Source organism: Impatiens glandulifera, chromosome 1, assembly GCF_907164915.1.
Source record: "Impatiens glandulifera chromosome 1, dImpGla2.1, whole genome shotgun sequence".
In the NCBI taxonomy this organism is placed as follows: Eukaryota; Viridiplantae; Streptophyta; class Magnoliopsida; order Ericales; family Balsaminaceae; genus Impatiens; species Impatiens glandulifera.
The window spans coordinates 17,521,833-17,536,790 of record NC_061862.1 but is presented as its reverse complement, the minus strand read 5'-3'; the positions used below and the strand labels follow the sequence as shown (position 1 = coordinate 17,536,790).

Here is a 14,958-nt window from a genome sequence, read left to right as displayed (position 1 = left end):
AATCTCACGAGCCTTAAACATGAATTTTCAAAGACTATTAAGAATCTCGAGCTCATTGAACTACTCTTGAAGACATACAATTTACCTTTATGAGAGGTAATGGGAGGGGCAAACATTGTTATTTTTGTATCGACAATTTTTTAGTTAACGAGTCCATCCCTCGAGGGGTCACCATTGACTAATATCCTTTAGAATTTTCTTCTATGGAGTTGTTCAGACTATCGTCTAAACTTGTTAGAACGAAGGGTGTTGACAAAGGAAAATCGTGTTTTCAAATTCGAGAATAAGTGGTTAATTAGGAATGAATTCATATCGTGTGCAATCTTGGTGATTGAGCCAAATGAATGAAAAGAGATATGAGATAATAAATCTCATCTCAATTAAATCTCTTTAAAGTAATATCCGATAAAGTAATAACCTCACTTAAGTAATAACCTCTTTAAAGTAAAATATGAATATATAATAGCTTGTTTCTTCTTTCCACCAAAGCCAAAATTAACCTAATTCTTGACTTTATGTAAAGCATAAATAACTCATGGTATTTTGTGCTCATGTTGTAACAAGTTGTAACCCCTAGGGATCCCGTAGCTTAGCACGTGTGATGGACACGTGGCAATACAGGCCCAGGGTGGCTCGAGGTTCGATAGTTTCAGCATTGGTTTGTGTGTCATGCATATTTTAAAATAAAACATTATTTTTAAAAGATTTTGATATTACCTGGTAACTTTAAAAATCAATTATGTAAAAACAATTAATTTTATTCAAATTTTTATAATCTAGATTCTAGAGATTTGTTATAATCAAATGACGATTAGATTTTTTTATGAAATTCGATTTAAATTAATTAAAAATAGTTAATTTAAGAAAATATTATTTATTTGAACACAGAGTTGCCAATTTATTTTAGAAAAATCAATAAAAAGGTGTAAGTGTACAAACGTATCTTGCACTAGAGCTTTGTTTTGGTTCGAAATTTGGTGATACTTGGGAAAGGGGTTTCGCGCTTCATCCTCCGTACCCGTTTTAAAAATGGTCTCTACTTATAAAGTTGGCTTTTGAAAATCATTTGAGTTTTTAACCAATTATTCTTCTGATCCTAGATATGCTTCTAGGAAAGATGGAACTTGTAGTGTGTTGTAGTTGGAGTGACATGTTGATGATGTGTGTAGCAGTTGTCAACATGTTTCCAAGAGTTGCTTTAGGAATTCCTTTCATTTGTGTCTTATCCTAACAATGATGATTCTTGAAAAAACTGTTTTTACAAAACATGACAAAGTATTCATAAAATCCATGGGGTGTAAGGGTAATCGTAGGTATTGGAATATCAATTCCTGTCTAGGATGAATATCGATAAATTATTCAAGTTTTAGTTATGTACAAATGGCTAAAGAGTTAACAATATGGAATATGCAGGAAACATGAAAGTTTTAGTAACGTTTCACGTGGGTTACTTAACGAGTAACTCCTTAGAATTATCACAAATATATGTTCATGAGACTTACCAACAACTAAGTCTTAGTGAGGAAGTTAACAAAATTTCATATGGGTCTTGTTATCGTGTGATCATGTATATATGATCATGATATCGTTATTTTTTATCACGGAAGTTAACAAACTTTTCGTGAAGATCACTCATAGGTGAGGTCGAGAATGATCATGTATAAATGATCATGGTGCTATCATTAGATAGGCTTTAGTGTCGGGAATTAGGAATAGAACATCATTGGAGTACCTATCGTGAGATATGATTTTGATCGGGACATGAACAAAACAGTATCAGAGAACGGGAACTTCATTGGGGTACCTATGGTGAGATAGGATTTCGAATAGAACTTTGTGAGATTACCTATCCGAATATAGGATTTGAACATGATATATACAAATAATCGTTATGCTTGTCGACAAACAAGGTTTGAATACCTATCGAGAGATAGGGTTTTTGTCTGCGTACCTATCAAAATATAGGGTTTGCTTGAGTGTGTAATCAGGAGATGAAATTTGGTTACCTATCGAGTGATAGGGCTTTGTTCGAGGACCTATACGATAATAGAATTTGGGGTTTGAACAAGATAATGTACAAACGATTGCTGTACTGGTTAACAAACAAAGCTTAATGATTTTGTGACTTAGAAGGTAAGTATTGAAAAATAGAGTTTTGGCTAATACATATCAAACCATTAATATCATTATCCACCTAGGCTTTATCTTTTATAAAATTTAATATTCCTCTTATAACCCTTAATATTATAAAATTATTAAAAATTTAATTTCTTTATTATATTTTAAAATAATAATAATAAATTATAACTTAATATTTATTCATATTTAACTGTTTTTGATTCTCTAATTTAAATAATAATCAAGAAATTATTTGATTTTTATTTAATTTTTTTAATTATATATATATATATATATTATCTTTGTAAGTATAAAATATTATAATGTGATAATTTTATACATTAATTAAATATAATAATTATTTTAAAAAACTAATAATGTCAATTAAAAATTAATAGTCGTATATAAAATTAATTTATAAAATAAAATTATATTTCATTATTAATAAATGATATTTATAATTAATTATATAAATTAGTGATATTATTATTATTAATTAATACAACTTATATATATCTAATTTATTTTAGAAACTAATTTATAATTGTAACATTCTAATTTTAAATATTATTTATTAAAATTATTATTATTAACATTTTATTTTATACAAATAATTAATATTTTTTAATATATAAATATTTATAATAACCTCTAAATTATGCATCTTAATATTAATGATAATAATAATTTTTTTCTTAGTAACTTAATTAAATAACTTCGTTCATTTAGTTTGTACATATATAATTTTTATAAAATATTATTATTATCATTAATATTAAGATCCACACATTTTTTCTAAAAAAAAATATTATGTAGATATACAATTTTAATTAAACATTTTATATAAAACCAAAACATTAGAAATAAACTCAAAATCAAATAAACACTCGAACTAATGCAAATAAATGAGAGAGATGAGATGGTGCTAGTTTCAGCAGCCCAACCACCCATTAGCATTTGGTGTTTTCAAACAAAATCGAATTTGGTTTTCCCCCGTTTTCAAAAGAAATATTCTTTGATTTTATGTTCTAAGAAACTTGATATTTTTTAAATATTATAATATTATTCATTTTATATAAACTAGCATGTATCCCGTGCATTTGCACGAATAATAATATAAAAAATCGTTAAAAAAATATTCCGGTAAAATTTTTATGGTCGGGTCAACCCAAATCCGACCCAAGTATCTATTTACTCTAACATATATTCAAATTAACGACAGCTCTCGACCCGGCAATCTGGACACTTTAAAAATTAAGCATCATTATATATATATATTAGTTAGTTAAAAAGTTGAACTTATATTGTTAAAATGTCACGCGTTTATCAAATTTTGGGTTAAATTTAAAATATAAAGTGTTATTAGCCTAGTTGGTTAAAAAGTTATATTTATTTGTTAGGTTGCAAGTTCGAACCATACTTATAGTATTTTTAATTTTATTTTTAACCGTTTTAAGTTTATGAACGGGTCAACCCACTACTCTCACATATATCCAAATTAACCACAGCTCTCGACCTGGCAATCCGGACACTTTAAAAATTAAGCATTATTATATATACTAGCATTTAGCCCGTGCATTTGCACGATTAATAATATAAAAAATCGTGAAAAAAAATTACGGATAATATTTTTAATTTGTCAGGTTGCAAGTTCGAAACATACCTCTAGCATTTTTAATTTTATTTTTAACCGTTTTAAATTTAAAGGCTGATCAACCCACAATCCGACCCAAGTATCCAAATTAACCACAGCTCTCGACCCGGCAATCCGGACATTTTAAAAATTAAGCATCATTATATATATATATATATATATATATATATATATATATATATATTAGTTAGTTAAAAAGTTGAACTTATATTAATATTAAAATGTCCCACGTTTATCAAACTTGATGTTGAATTTAAAATATAAAGTTTTTGTAGTCTGGTTGGTTAAAGAGTTGTAATTGTTTTGTTAGGTTGCAAGTTCGAAACATACCTCTAGAATTTTTTATTTTATTTTTAACCGTTTTAAATTTAAAGGCGGGTCAACCCACAATCCGACCCAAGTATCCAAATTAACCACAACTCTCGACCCGGCAATCCGGACACTTTAAAAATTAAGCATCATTATATATATATATAGATTTGAACTTTTTTCAATTGTGGGTTTAGTGAATTTTATATTTTTTAAAATCTAATGAGAATAAAATTTATAATAATTATTTTTGAAAGTTTATTTCCGAAAATCATTTACAAATATTTCAATTTTATAATCTTAATTAAGGTCCTCTTAATGTGAACATTTTTCTAAAATTGAATAAGGTGATCAATTACATTTATATAATTAGAAATCATCATCTTGACAATAAGAAGACTAACTCAGGATGACCAAAGATTATAAGAATTGTGAAAAAATATTTTCATAAATTAAACAAAATAGGCTGCTAAATTAAAAATATATATAAAAAATAAAATGTAAACGAGTCTTTCAATTTTATACCATGTTAGAAAGATCAATAATTCAAACTTAAATTTAAGTTACATTTTAAACACATAAATGACTTCAGTATCCAAATTAATAAGAAAATTGCAGTATTTGTCTTTGAATTTTGACTAATTAATTTTGTATAAAACATAAGTTTCTAAGTATTTTTTTTTGTCATTTATTAATTAAATTTATTAATTAAATTGACAAAACATTTTAGCAAACATTTTTTTTTATCTCGAGCATTAAATGGGAAGTAAGTTGGACTAGAGGACTAACAACTATAATATTTTTACGTGGTTGTCGATCAAAATGATCTTGTTTAGAGTTTTTTTATAGGTAATTAATCGGGGATGGTATTTGTGTTTCACATTTCGATTTCACCCCAAACATTAATAAATACAATTAAACATATCACATCATTACTATATTCTTAATATTTTACTAATGACCAAGTCGAGAAGTTTCATATCTCCTTCCAAGACTCCTCGTGATTCTAGTGAACGGATTTTCTTATCCAAATGAAGAACTTGCATGATTTTGTCTAAATCAACATATATATATATATAGAATGATTGAAATTTATTGGGAATGAACATAAAAATAATGTTAACTTTTCGAACGAGCAACGATGTTCTCCAACGAATCGTCGAGTTTCTTGGATGTAACTTCTAATATTATCATAATAATGACATTTATAAATTAATTTTATAGATCTACTTTTAAATATTTACCGATTTTTTTTAGTTCAATAGTAAATAATAATAATTATTATTATTACTATTATTATTATCATTATTTTTCCTAACATTTCACTATGGTTATTATAATATTTATTTAACTATGAAACAATACAAATGTTTATAGGTTAAAAAAAATAAGAGGTATATATATTTTAATGTATAGTTACAATAATTAAAAAAAAATAGTCATACTAATTCTCCTTTATTTCTAAAAAAATAAATAATAAAAAACTATATATGATAAGCAAATAATATATTTGTGATTAAAATACAGTTTAATATATATTTTTTTAAATTTAATTTATATTCAAATATCTTAACAATATATTATAATAATTGCAATATAATTGACAAATAAAAAATAAATATATTATTTTTACACCTCTACAAAAATATATATCAAAATATTAAATAATATAAACATTAAAAAGGATTTAATTTAAGTGACATCATAATTTTATCATTTTATTTATTTTCTTAAGGAATAATTATAATTGTAAAATAAAATAATATATAAATTTAAAAAAGATCATTTAATTATTGAAATAGTTTATTATATTTTCAATTATTAATTAACTTATTAACTCAATATTAAAATATTATTATTTTAAATAAAATATTATTTATTAAATATTAATATATTTCAAATTTAAATATAATCCAAATCCGAAAAGGATTTAACAAATATTGAATAGTTTAAAAGAAGTTAATCCTTGTACGCCAAACAATTGTGGAACCCTAAATTGATTGATTAATTAGGGTTCTTTGGCCGCACGTTCAGAGCTCTCTCTCCCCTTCAAAGCAGCCTTCACTTCCATAGGAAAAAAAAAATAAACTATCTTCTCAATCTTCCAAGCCAAGGTATTCACTCTCGTCTCTCTTTCTTCATTCCTTGAATATAATTTGGAATTTTATGATTGTTAATCTATAGGGTCCCGTGATTAAAGGCCATAAGATATTGATTTCCGATTCAAATTTATAATTTTGATGGATACCATGTGTTTCCATTCCATCTACTTATGTTATTGTCCCATTTTTCCTAGGTTTGATCGCTTGTTCGTCGACTATCAAGCCCTGTTTTTTACCAGATTTGTGCTTGTCTTTCCGTAATGGCGACTAGTAAGTTGTTACTTTTTGTTCATAGCCATGTATGAATGAATGATTGTATGGGTTATAGAGATTCAGCTTATGGGTGAGTTTTGTGCAGGACTTCAATTTGAGAACTCATGTGAAATTGGTGTATTCTCGAAGCTGACAAATGCATACTGCCTGGTTGCTATAGGTGGTTCTGAAAACTTCTACAGGTTTGTATGATCATTCAAAGCTTCCTTGGATTGGATTGGGATTGACATTAGTGTGAGGATAGACCTAAGATTTTTACCTGTTGTTTCTGATTGCAGTACGTTTGAGTCTGAATTGGCAGATGTCATTCCTGTTGTTAAGACATCCATTGGTGGAACCAGGATTGTTGGACGTCTTTGTGCTGGTATTGTACATCGATTGTCATCTTCAATCCCCTTTTATTGTCTTTTTCCCTAATTCATGACCTGTTTTCATTGTTCAGGAAACAAAAACGGGCTTCTTTTGCCTCATACCACAACCGACCAAGGTAACAAAAACACTGCTGCCATATCATTCATGTCTCAAGAACTGATTCTGATGATTTTTTTTCTTCTGTGATCTATTTTGTTGTGTTTTGAAGAACTTCAACACTTGAAGAACAGTTTACCTGATCAAGTTGTGGTGCAAAGGGTAGATGAGAGACTCTCTGCTCTTGGGAATTGCATAGCATGTAATGACTATGTTGCTCTTACACACCCTGATCTTGACAAGGTGACCGAACTGAACTAAACTATGTTGCTCTTTCTAGGTTCTTTTGAATTGTTTTTTGGTTTGAGAAAAAATTGTGGATTTTAGCTTGATCCTTGTTGTAACAGGAAACGGAAGAGCTGATTGCTGATGTTCTAGGTGTGGAAGTATTTAGACAGACTATTGCTGGTAATATCCTTGTTGGAAGTTATTGTTCATTCACCAACAAGGGTGGATTGGTCCATCCTCATACATCTATTGAAGATTTGGACGAGCTTTCAACACTCCTCCAGGTCCCGTTGGTGGCTGGAACAGTTAACCGTGGTAGTGAAGTCATAGCAGCTGGCTTGACTGCTAATGACTGGACCGCGTTTTGTGGGTCTGACACCACAGCTACTGAGCTGTCTGTTATTGAGAGTGTTTTCAAGTTTAGAGAAGCCAAGCCAAGCTCTATTGTCGATGAGATGAGGAAATCGCTCATTGATACCTATGTCTAAAGTGGAAACATCATCCTGACCTATGTCTAAGACACCCATATTTATGTTTTTTTTGTGTCAAGTATTTTTTTTTGTTCTTATCTGAAAGTTTAAGTTTGTACTAATTGATTTACATTATATATGGATCTTAATGATTTTATGATATCTCCTTTCTTAGTGCCCCATATTTAATGATGTTTTTACTTCCATTGTGCATTCATGGTGTTCTATTTAGAATTTTGACGTGTTTTTTAGATAACTTTAAATTTGATTTTATTAGCTAAGTCTGGTATAGGTAGAGGGATGGCAATGAAACACTACTTCGGGATTTTATAGGCTATTTTATGAATGATCGTTTTAACAATGAGATCTATCTTATTTTAATGTATTATTTTTGTTTTTCTGGTTAGTTTGTTATGTTTATAATTCAAACGATATTTACAAGAGTATTTTTTTTCATAGTTTACGTAATTTAAATCTTTTTTTAATAAATATGAAATATGAGCAAATTCGAATAAAAAAATTTGCCCAAACTGGATTATTCATCTATTATGAAAAATTTTATGTGTCTCATGTCTACTCTCCTACCTATATGGGTAAAATAGTAATAATTTTTTTTACCCATTCTTATAAGAGAGCACCTGGGACATAAAGAATTTCGTAATAGACTAATGTGAATTTTATTTTGTATAGGTGTAACACTCTTCATAAAATATAATATATATTGATTAAATATAATACTATATATTTATAAAAATAATATGACAATTGAATTTATTGAGAAAAATACCCATTACCCTATTAATATGTATTTTAAAATCCCATTACCCTATCCCTATATATATATATTAAAAGCTTTAAATATCGTTTTTTATATTATTGGTTTGAAGAAGTTTATGGCACTTCTTTAGCCAGTTTGGGGCGTCTGATTTGCGAGCTTTTATATCTCCGGTCTTCAAATCTGGAACAAGGAGAAGAGTAGTAGTATTTGATGGAGGAGGAAAATCAAGCGGTCATCAATGGAGATGATTCTCTTGAAAATAGGCCTGGAATCTTCATGATCGGATCTCCCAACGTCGGCAAGCGTACTCTCCTCTCCAGTAAGCTCTCACCACAGTCTATTTTTTTTGTTATTAATTGATTGCTTTTGTTCATGAAATTGGAGGTATTATTGATAGATTAGTTATGTTTAAACAAGATAGAGAGTTATGCTGCAGGAATTGAAGGATCGAAGTCTTTATGTCCTGTAGATTCATTTATTTATGGTAACGAATCTTTAAAACACGTTGATGATCTCTAACATTGTAGAGGAAATAGGTTTGAATTGGTGTAGTCTTTTCTCAACCTATTAATGGAGTCCTTAATTAGTGCTAGATCGTCAGATGTAAACGAAGTCAGTCAGTCAGTTTGTCTTACTTGAATGAAAACTCCAATCTTGCCTAATCGACTAGTTTTGTTGCGAAAATCTTGTCTTCTTCCTCACATAACAAAATGAAATCGAGAGTGAACAGCTGCAGCAACTCATATTGAATATGAAACTTAACTATGCTAACATATTTACCTGGCTGTTAAGTTTTCGTGTCGGTTTGATTAACCATGTAGATTTTGCTTGCTGATTATAGGACTAACCTCTGTGGATTTTGAAGATGCTTCCGATTCATCGACAGATGTGCTTGCCCATGGGTATGTGTGTTGTAATTATTATTTTTGTGTGTGTGTGAATGTGCCACTTATTTGATACTAACTTCAGGTGGACTATCAACACTAAGTATTATACAGCTGATGTTTCTATATGGCTGTCGCATCTTCACAATAACTTCTCTATTGGCTCTCTAGCAACACAGGAGCAATTGGCAGCCCTGGTGATGGTTTTTGATATAAGCAATGTAAGAAAATACTGTCTCCTCTCTGGTAATGTATTGTTGATATGTTGTTTCATCTCTCGTATGTTGCAATATGCAGTTAACTTCTTTTCGTGCTCTTAAAGAATGGGTTGCTCTTAATGATATTAAGAAGTTTGATATTCTTATATGCATTGGGAATAAAGTGGATCTTCTTCCTGGACATGCGGCTCACATTGAGTATAGAAGGTATCTGCAGAGAAAAGGAAATTCTTTCCTGAGTCCTTCTTGTGTTGAGTCCTCGGATTATGGGATAGATGAGAGTGAAGGAGTTAGCCTACTTGGAGGAGAGGGAGACGAAGAAGACTCATCATGGCATATTAAGAGATCGTGTATGGAATGGTGCAGTGAACTCAACGTCGAATACATTGAAGCATGTGCATCTAATGCTGATTTTGACAAATGTAAGTTGACTGAACTCTTCATTTCCATCTTTGTTCGATTGAAATATGATAAGGAGATGTTTGGTTCAACAGGTTTATCAGTTGATGGTGATTTGCAAGGAGTTGAAAGACTCTATGGTGCTCTTTCAGCTCATATGTGGCCCGGGATGGTCTTAAAATCTGGTGAAAAGATAACCCAACTATCATTGCCAGATGAGCCAGGCAATGTTCCTTCTTTATCTTCTTAGGATGTGTTTGATCCCCAAATAATCCACTTTTTCATAAACAAGATTTTGAATTTTCAAATAAACCAAGATCAAGATCAAACAAGCTCCAATAAAATAAATGTTAGAATAAACCAAATGAAAATATCTATTATGTTGTACCTTTGCAGAGATGTCGGAAGTGGAATCTGATTACGAATTTGAGTACCAAGTGTTATCGGCTGGCTCAGCAGAAGAAGAATGGGACGAAACTGCTAGTGGATGGGTAACTGCCAACGATTGCTCCTCCTCCTCGTCATTCAGTCAGAGTAGGACTACTGATGTCAAGCCGGAGTCTGGTGCTGGTGAAGAGACAAAAACCAGTTCAGATGGAATAGAGCAATCTGAATCATCAGACAGTCGTGTGGCATTAGTAACATCAGAGGAGACACGAGAAGAAGCTGCAGCATCAGTGGAGACACGAGAAGAAGCTGCAGCATCAGTGGAGACACGAGAAGAAGCTACAGCATCAGTGGAAACGCTAGAAGGAGCTGCAGCATCGGCACCCAAAGAAGATAAACAATACCAGTTTGAGGATTTGGAACATTTGATGTCTGAGATTGGAAATGTCAGGAATAACCTCAGATTGATGCCCGATTTCCAAAGGCGGGAAATGGCTGCCACATTGGCCCTTAAAATGGCTGCAATGTTTGGCGATGACGAAAGCGATGGTGAAGGAGATGTCGAACATACTATTTAAGCATATAGATGTTTTGAATGGAGCCAATTCCAGTTATATATGGTTTCTCTATAGTTTTGCAATTTTTTTTTGGCATTGTAACACATTATAGTTATTTAAGTTAAGTTATTGGTAAGTTTCATACAACTTTATAAACATTATTGTTCATTTTTCAAATACCAAAACATTTGAAACTATAAAATTTTATTATTTTAAAGAGACTGGTTTCAAGTAAGTTTGTAGACTAGTTAAAATTTTAAGATTTATGAATTTATAAATTATTTTGATTTTTCATAAATAAAATTAATTTATATTTACAAAATCAAAAAAATAAATCAGTGTAAGTAATGTAATTGATTTGTAATTATAACTTATTTTAGTGTAAATTTATTTATTATTATTTAAATTAATTTTATATTTAATTATACATAATAATATATAAATTTTATGATTTTTAATATATTCATACTTTTTTAATTTAGTAATAAACATACATTTTTTTAATTTAGTAATAATTTTTATTAAATAAATAAAACAAATATTTTGAAAAAGACAATTATTACTAGAGACATTTGACACTCATTAAATTTATTAAAAATGTAATAATTTTTCCTATAAAATTTTCATATAATCATAATCCATTGATTTTCATTTTAAATAAATGAAAGTTGACCTACTTTTAGAACTAAGAGTGTTTGGTTTAATTATTGGTCATTCCCATCCAACATTAAAAATATTGATTAGAATAACAAATACAATTTAAATATTAAATATATTTTAATTATTTAACAACCCAAAGGTCCCAAAGAATTCATTTTTTGGTAAAACAATATTTTCTCCATAAAATAAAATTAAAAAGAAAACCCTAAAACCAAACCACAAATTTATTACATACCCTTCTAATAAATCTTTGCATGGCTTTGCTTTTGGCTGGAAATTTGTAGGCATTCATTGACCAAACAACACTCATAAGCATTAACATTCACAAATTTGTCCCAAAAGATGAAACCAAGATTGAATTTATCTCATCGCATTGAAATAGACCTTCTGAAAGAGAAGTTATTCTCGTTTATGTCATCCTCCTCCTCCTTTCTATCAACAGTCTTGGCGTTGTCGTTGTCGTCATTCTCAATTTTGAGGTTCAATTCGAAAGTTCCATCTGGCAACGACGTCAGTGAGCCCCCCTCCCTATCATACACTCGATCATGCCCATCGTGCGAGGAACGGGTCGAGTGATCTGTTGTCTTGACCCGTTGGACACTACCCCCTTTAGTAGAATGCACAGCAGAGGTCATGGATTCGGCTATGCTTGTTCTTGCAGGAGACTTTGCAGTTTTAACCTTCTGTTTAACTGTCTGATGCCACTTCTTAAGCGCCTTTGAAGTTTGTTCATCGAAAATTGACTTCTTCATATGAGAACCCATCTGAAAGTTTTGAAGTACATTGATTATTATAAAACATCATTCAATCCAGAAAAATTAACATCTTCGTTCATACAATCATACTTGAGTTATAAGGGCGTATTGGGGAAGAGTAATATAGCTGCAAAGGAGTAGGAGAGCCACCCTGCAATCAAAGTTCAAAACTTTAGAGAAATTTCGACAAATAAATAAATAAATAAAAAGATTCTCACCCTATAACAATTTTCATAACCACTAATTTGTAATCAGCATGGAAGCAATTTTTCATCCCAAACGAATACTGCAAGAACAAAGACAAAAAACAAGAAGATTATTCGTCACGTTTCCTTGCATATTGGCTATATTTATAAATGATTTTACCCATATCCACAAGAAATAAGTAATCTGGAATGCATTCTGCAGAATAAGAAGAAGAAAAACAAGGATTATCAAGAGAGAACAAACAGATATCAAGAATTCAAAACAAACAGATGTCAAGAATTCAAAACAAACAGATGTCAAGAATTCAAAGACGGGCAATTAATTCTTCACCTGAAAAAGTGAAAAATGGATAAGATGATGAACTAATTGTGGCCGTCCAAACCAAAAGTGCTTATCCGATGCCTGCACGAGAGGAATTCCTTGCACAACTGCGTGTCTTTGGGTGATTTCCATAGCCATTTTTGTCATAATAGCTTGAAGCTCTGTTCCAACCGCCAAGATTATCTGAAAATTACAGTATAGTCCACAAATTACATCTGAATTCATAAACAAGACAAGTTCAAGAAAAGAGATTCCTTAATCCTTACCACAACAGGAATCAATGATCCCCAAAACAATATTTGCCATCCTGAAAGAAGATTTTTATGAGTTCATAATTCATGTTGGAAAGAAAAGCTACGGCTATTCCCAGAAGAACAATGTCTCACCATTAATATTCAGAAGCAAGAAGATCACAAATGACGCCCACAAGACAGGACTGTTAATATTAAAAACAATACAATTTTCAACAAAATACATATTTTTTAATCTAAAAAATCATATTTGTTTAGATAATAACCTTACTCCTACAACTTTTTTGAAATCATCCTCCAATGACCTTTGGATATACTTTTGGAAGTTAAATTTACTTCCTGGACCCATATGAACCTGCACCAGTAGAGCAAATGAAGATCATCATCATCCACTCTCATTGAATTTCATTCTAAAGAGGAAACTCTTACACTTATGAAACCATTTCGCAACGTTAAATAGTCAGACTTAGTCACTGATCTGAAAAATTGTTGAAAGAAGCATCCCTGCAACATATTGTTATCAATGGACCAGCCAAACCAATAAGAGATATAATAAATATGTCTTACAATATAGAAGAAGAATGGACTCCGACTACAGAAATTAGTATGAGCTCGAACAAATGATGTCTCGTGGGTAAGCCTGAATCTTGAAGGATCTGCACATACCCACAAAGAAAAAAAATGTAAATTTCAAACATTTAATCAAATTTCCCATAATAATAATAATCCTACCGGTGGAAAATTCAAAGTCGGGGGATGTAGTTTCCGATTCCCAATGTTTCCAACTACGGATCTTGAAGATAAAAATCAATTTATGTAAGTTCATTCCTTTTGCAACATAATACAGATTTGGTTAGTTTGTGTTTATAGTTAAATACCCTGAGTCTTGCAACTCCAACTGTAACTGCGCTGTATATAACATGAAATAGTGCCAAGAAGAATATGAGTATGTGCAATTGATGAAGTCCACTTATAGTTATAAGTGGTACCTTTCCCTGTAGATGATGAAGAAAAAATCAATCAATAATGTTGTTAGAGAAGAATTTAAATATTGACTTACATCCAAACAAGCTTTAGTAGTGGTTCCAGCTAACATCCGATGCCACAAAAGGCGTCGTCTTGAACTTTCTTCACTGGCTTCACTTGTAGACACTGGACAAGGCAACATAGTATTGGCCACCTTTATTGGGATGCAGATTCCGGCGATGTAAGCTTGGCCAAATGTCAGGAGCAATGATATGAAACCAAGCACCATCAACTCTGTAGATTCATTCATTCATTCATGTCATGTCATGTCTGTATTGAACAACAACGTTAATAAACAATTAATTTTACCTGTTTTAACCTTGTCAAGAGTTTCAAACAATGCTTTCTTGTGCCTTTCAGTAAACCACTGTAAATCAAAAAGGGGGAAGAAACAATGAGAAGGTGAAATTGGGTAATTTTGCAACATAGAAAATTTGGATTTGGAGTAATGAAAAAGTACTGTTCCGAGTTTATGAAGGCCCTTCTCGAGAGCAATTGAGATAATGATGATGATCGCGCAGACACCAGCGACGGCCCATGTGGGTGTTTGGTCAAGTTCCCTCGTCTTAGTAGTGGTGGTCATTTTCTCTCAAAATTCTCCACACTATTGAGAGTAATCAGTAAAGCTAGTTAATGAAGAAGTAATAAGCGATGGACATTGCTAAAGCAAGACTACATGGATGGATTGAGCAATCTGAAAGAAAGAGAAGGAAAGGAAGCTTTTTCAGCTAAACCCAGTTCATACATACATACCAGTGGTGGAAATTTGAGAAAGGGGGGCTGGCTGGTTTCTTATCTAGCTTTTTCAACTTGTGTAGAAAAAAAGATCTGTGAAAGTGAGTGAGGAGTCAATTTGCTGAAGATTGTCAAGATTTTGATCCCAAAATACAGTA

General features: G+C 30.8%; 3 protein-coding genes across 4 annotated transcripts; 2 read left to right on the top strand and 1 right to left on the bottom strand.

Moving 5' to 3' along the window:
* Positions 1-6,063: 6,063 nt before the first annotated feature.
* LOC124919754 (eukaryotic translation initiation factor 6-2) lies at positions 6,064-7,804 on the top strand. The gene is made up of 7 exons (XM_047460080.1): positions 6,064-6,195; positions 6,378-6,453; positions 6,542-6,638; positions 6,735-6,820; positions 6,899-6,943; positions 7,037-7,167; positions 7,272-7,804. Exons 2-7 carry the CDS (start codon positions 6,444-6,446, stop codon positions 7,638-7,640), a joined length of 738 nt encoding a protein of 245 aa, XP_047316036.1. The 5' UTR covers positions 6,064-6,195; positions 6,378-6,443; the 3' UTR covers positions 7,641-7,804.
* Positions 7,805-8,542: 738 nt separating this feature from the next.
* On the top strand, positions 8,543-11,025 carry LOC124919753. Its single transcript, XM_047460079.1, has 6 exons — positions 8,543-8,719; positions 9,242-9,302; positions 9,370-9,505; positions 9,582-9,924; positions 9,997-10,125; positions 10,298-11,025. The coding sequence occupies exons 1-6, from the start codon at positions 8,611-8,613 to the stop codon at positions 10,864-10,866; spliced, it is 1,347 nt and encodes a 448-aa protein (XP_047316035.1). The 5' UTR covers positions 8,543-8,610; the 3' UTR covers positions 10,867-11,025.
* A 543-nt stretch (positions 11,026-11,568) lies between these two features.
* Positions 11,569-14,958, bottom strand: LOC124919752 (MLO-like protein 10). Of its 2 annotated transcripts, XM_047460078.1 has the most exons (16): positions 14,819-14,958; positions 14,526-14,669; positions 14,375-14,432; positions 14,100-14,299; positions 13,918-14,034; positions 13,772-13,832; positions 13,607-13,695; positions 13,469-13,543; positions 13,306-13,394; positions 13,175-13,224; positions 13,055-13,095; positions 12,798-12,971; positions 12,627-12,662; positions 12,479-12,546; positions 12,351-12,411; positions 11,569-12,269 (listed from the first exon to the last, which is right to left on the bottom strand). In XM_047460078.1, the coding sequence occupies exons 2-16, from the start codon at positions 14,646-14,648 to the stop codon at positions 11,871-11,873; spliced, it is 1,641 nt and encodes a 546-aa protein (XP_047316034.1). In that variant the 5' UTR covers positions 14,649-14,669; positions 14,819-14,958; the 3' UTR covers positions 11,569-11,870. The 2 variants fall into 2 exon arrangements, with proteins under 2 accessions (XP_047316034.1, XP_047316033.1); XM_047460077.1 differs by having other exon boundaries at positions 14,526-14,835.

Bases quoted from the DNA above. Each gene is read 5' to 3' on its own strand.
- LOC124919754 (XM_047460080.1), top strand. The intron at 6,639-6,734 runs GTTTGTATGATC...TTCTGATTGCAG, and splicing joins GGTTCTGAAAACTTCTACAG to TACGTTTGAGTCTGAATTGG. The intron at 6,821-6,898 runs GTATTGTACATC...TTCATTGTTCAG, and splicing joins TGTTGGACGTCTTTGTGCTG to GAAACAAAAACGGGCTTCTT.
- LOC124919753 (XM_047460079.1), top strand. From the start codon at position 8,611: ATGGAGGAGGAAAATCAAGCGGTCATCAATGGAGATGATTCTCTTGAA. The intron at 9,506-9,581 runs GTAAGAAAATAC...TGCAATATGCAG, and splicing joins TGGTTTTTGATATAAGCAAT to TTAACTTCTTTTCGTGCTCT. The intron at 10,126-10,297 runs GCAATGTTCCTT...GTACCTTTGCAG, and splicing joins ATCATTGCCAGATGAGCCAG to AGATGTCGGAAGTGGAATCT.
- LOC124919752 (XM_047460078.1), bottom strand. From the start codon at position 14,648: ATGACCACCACTACTAAGACGAGGGAACTTGACCAAACACCCACATGG. The intron at 13,833-13,917 runs GTATTTAACTAT...TTTATCTTCAAG, and splicing joins TTGGAGTTGCAAGACTCAGG to ATCCGTAGTTGGAAACATTG. The intron at 12,412-12,478 runs GTGAGAATCTTT...CTTTGATTGCAG, and splicing joins GTTATGAAAATTGTTATAGG to GGTGGCTCTCCTACTCCTTT.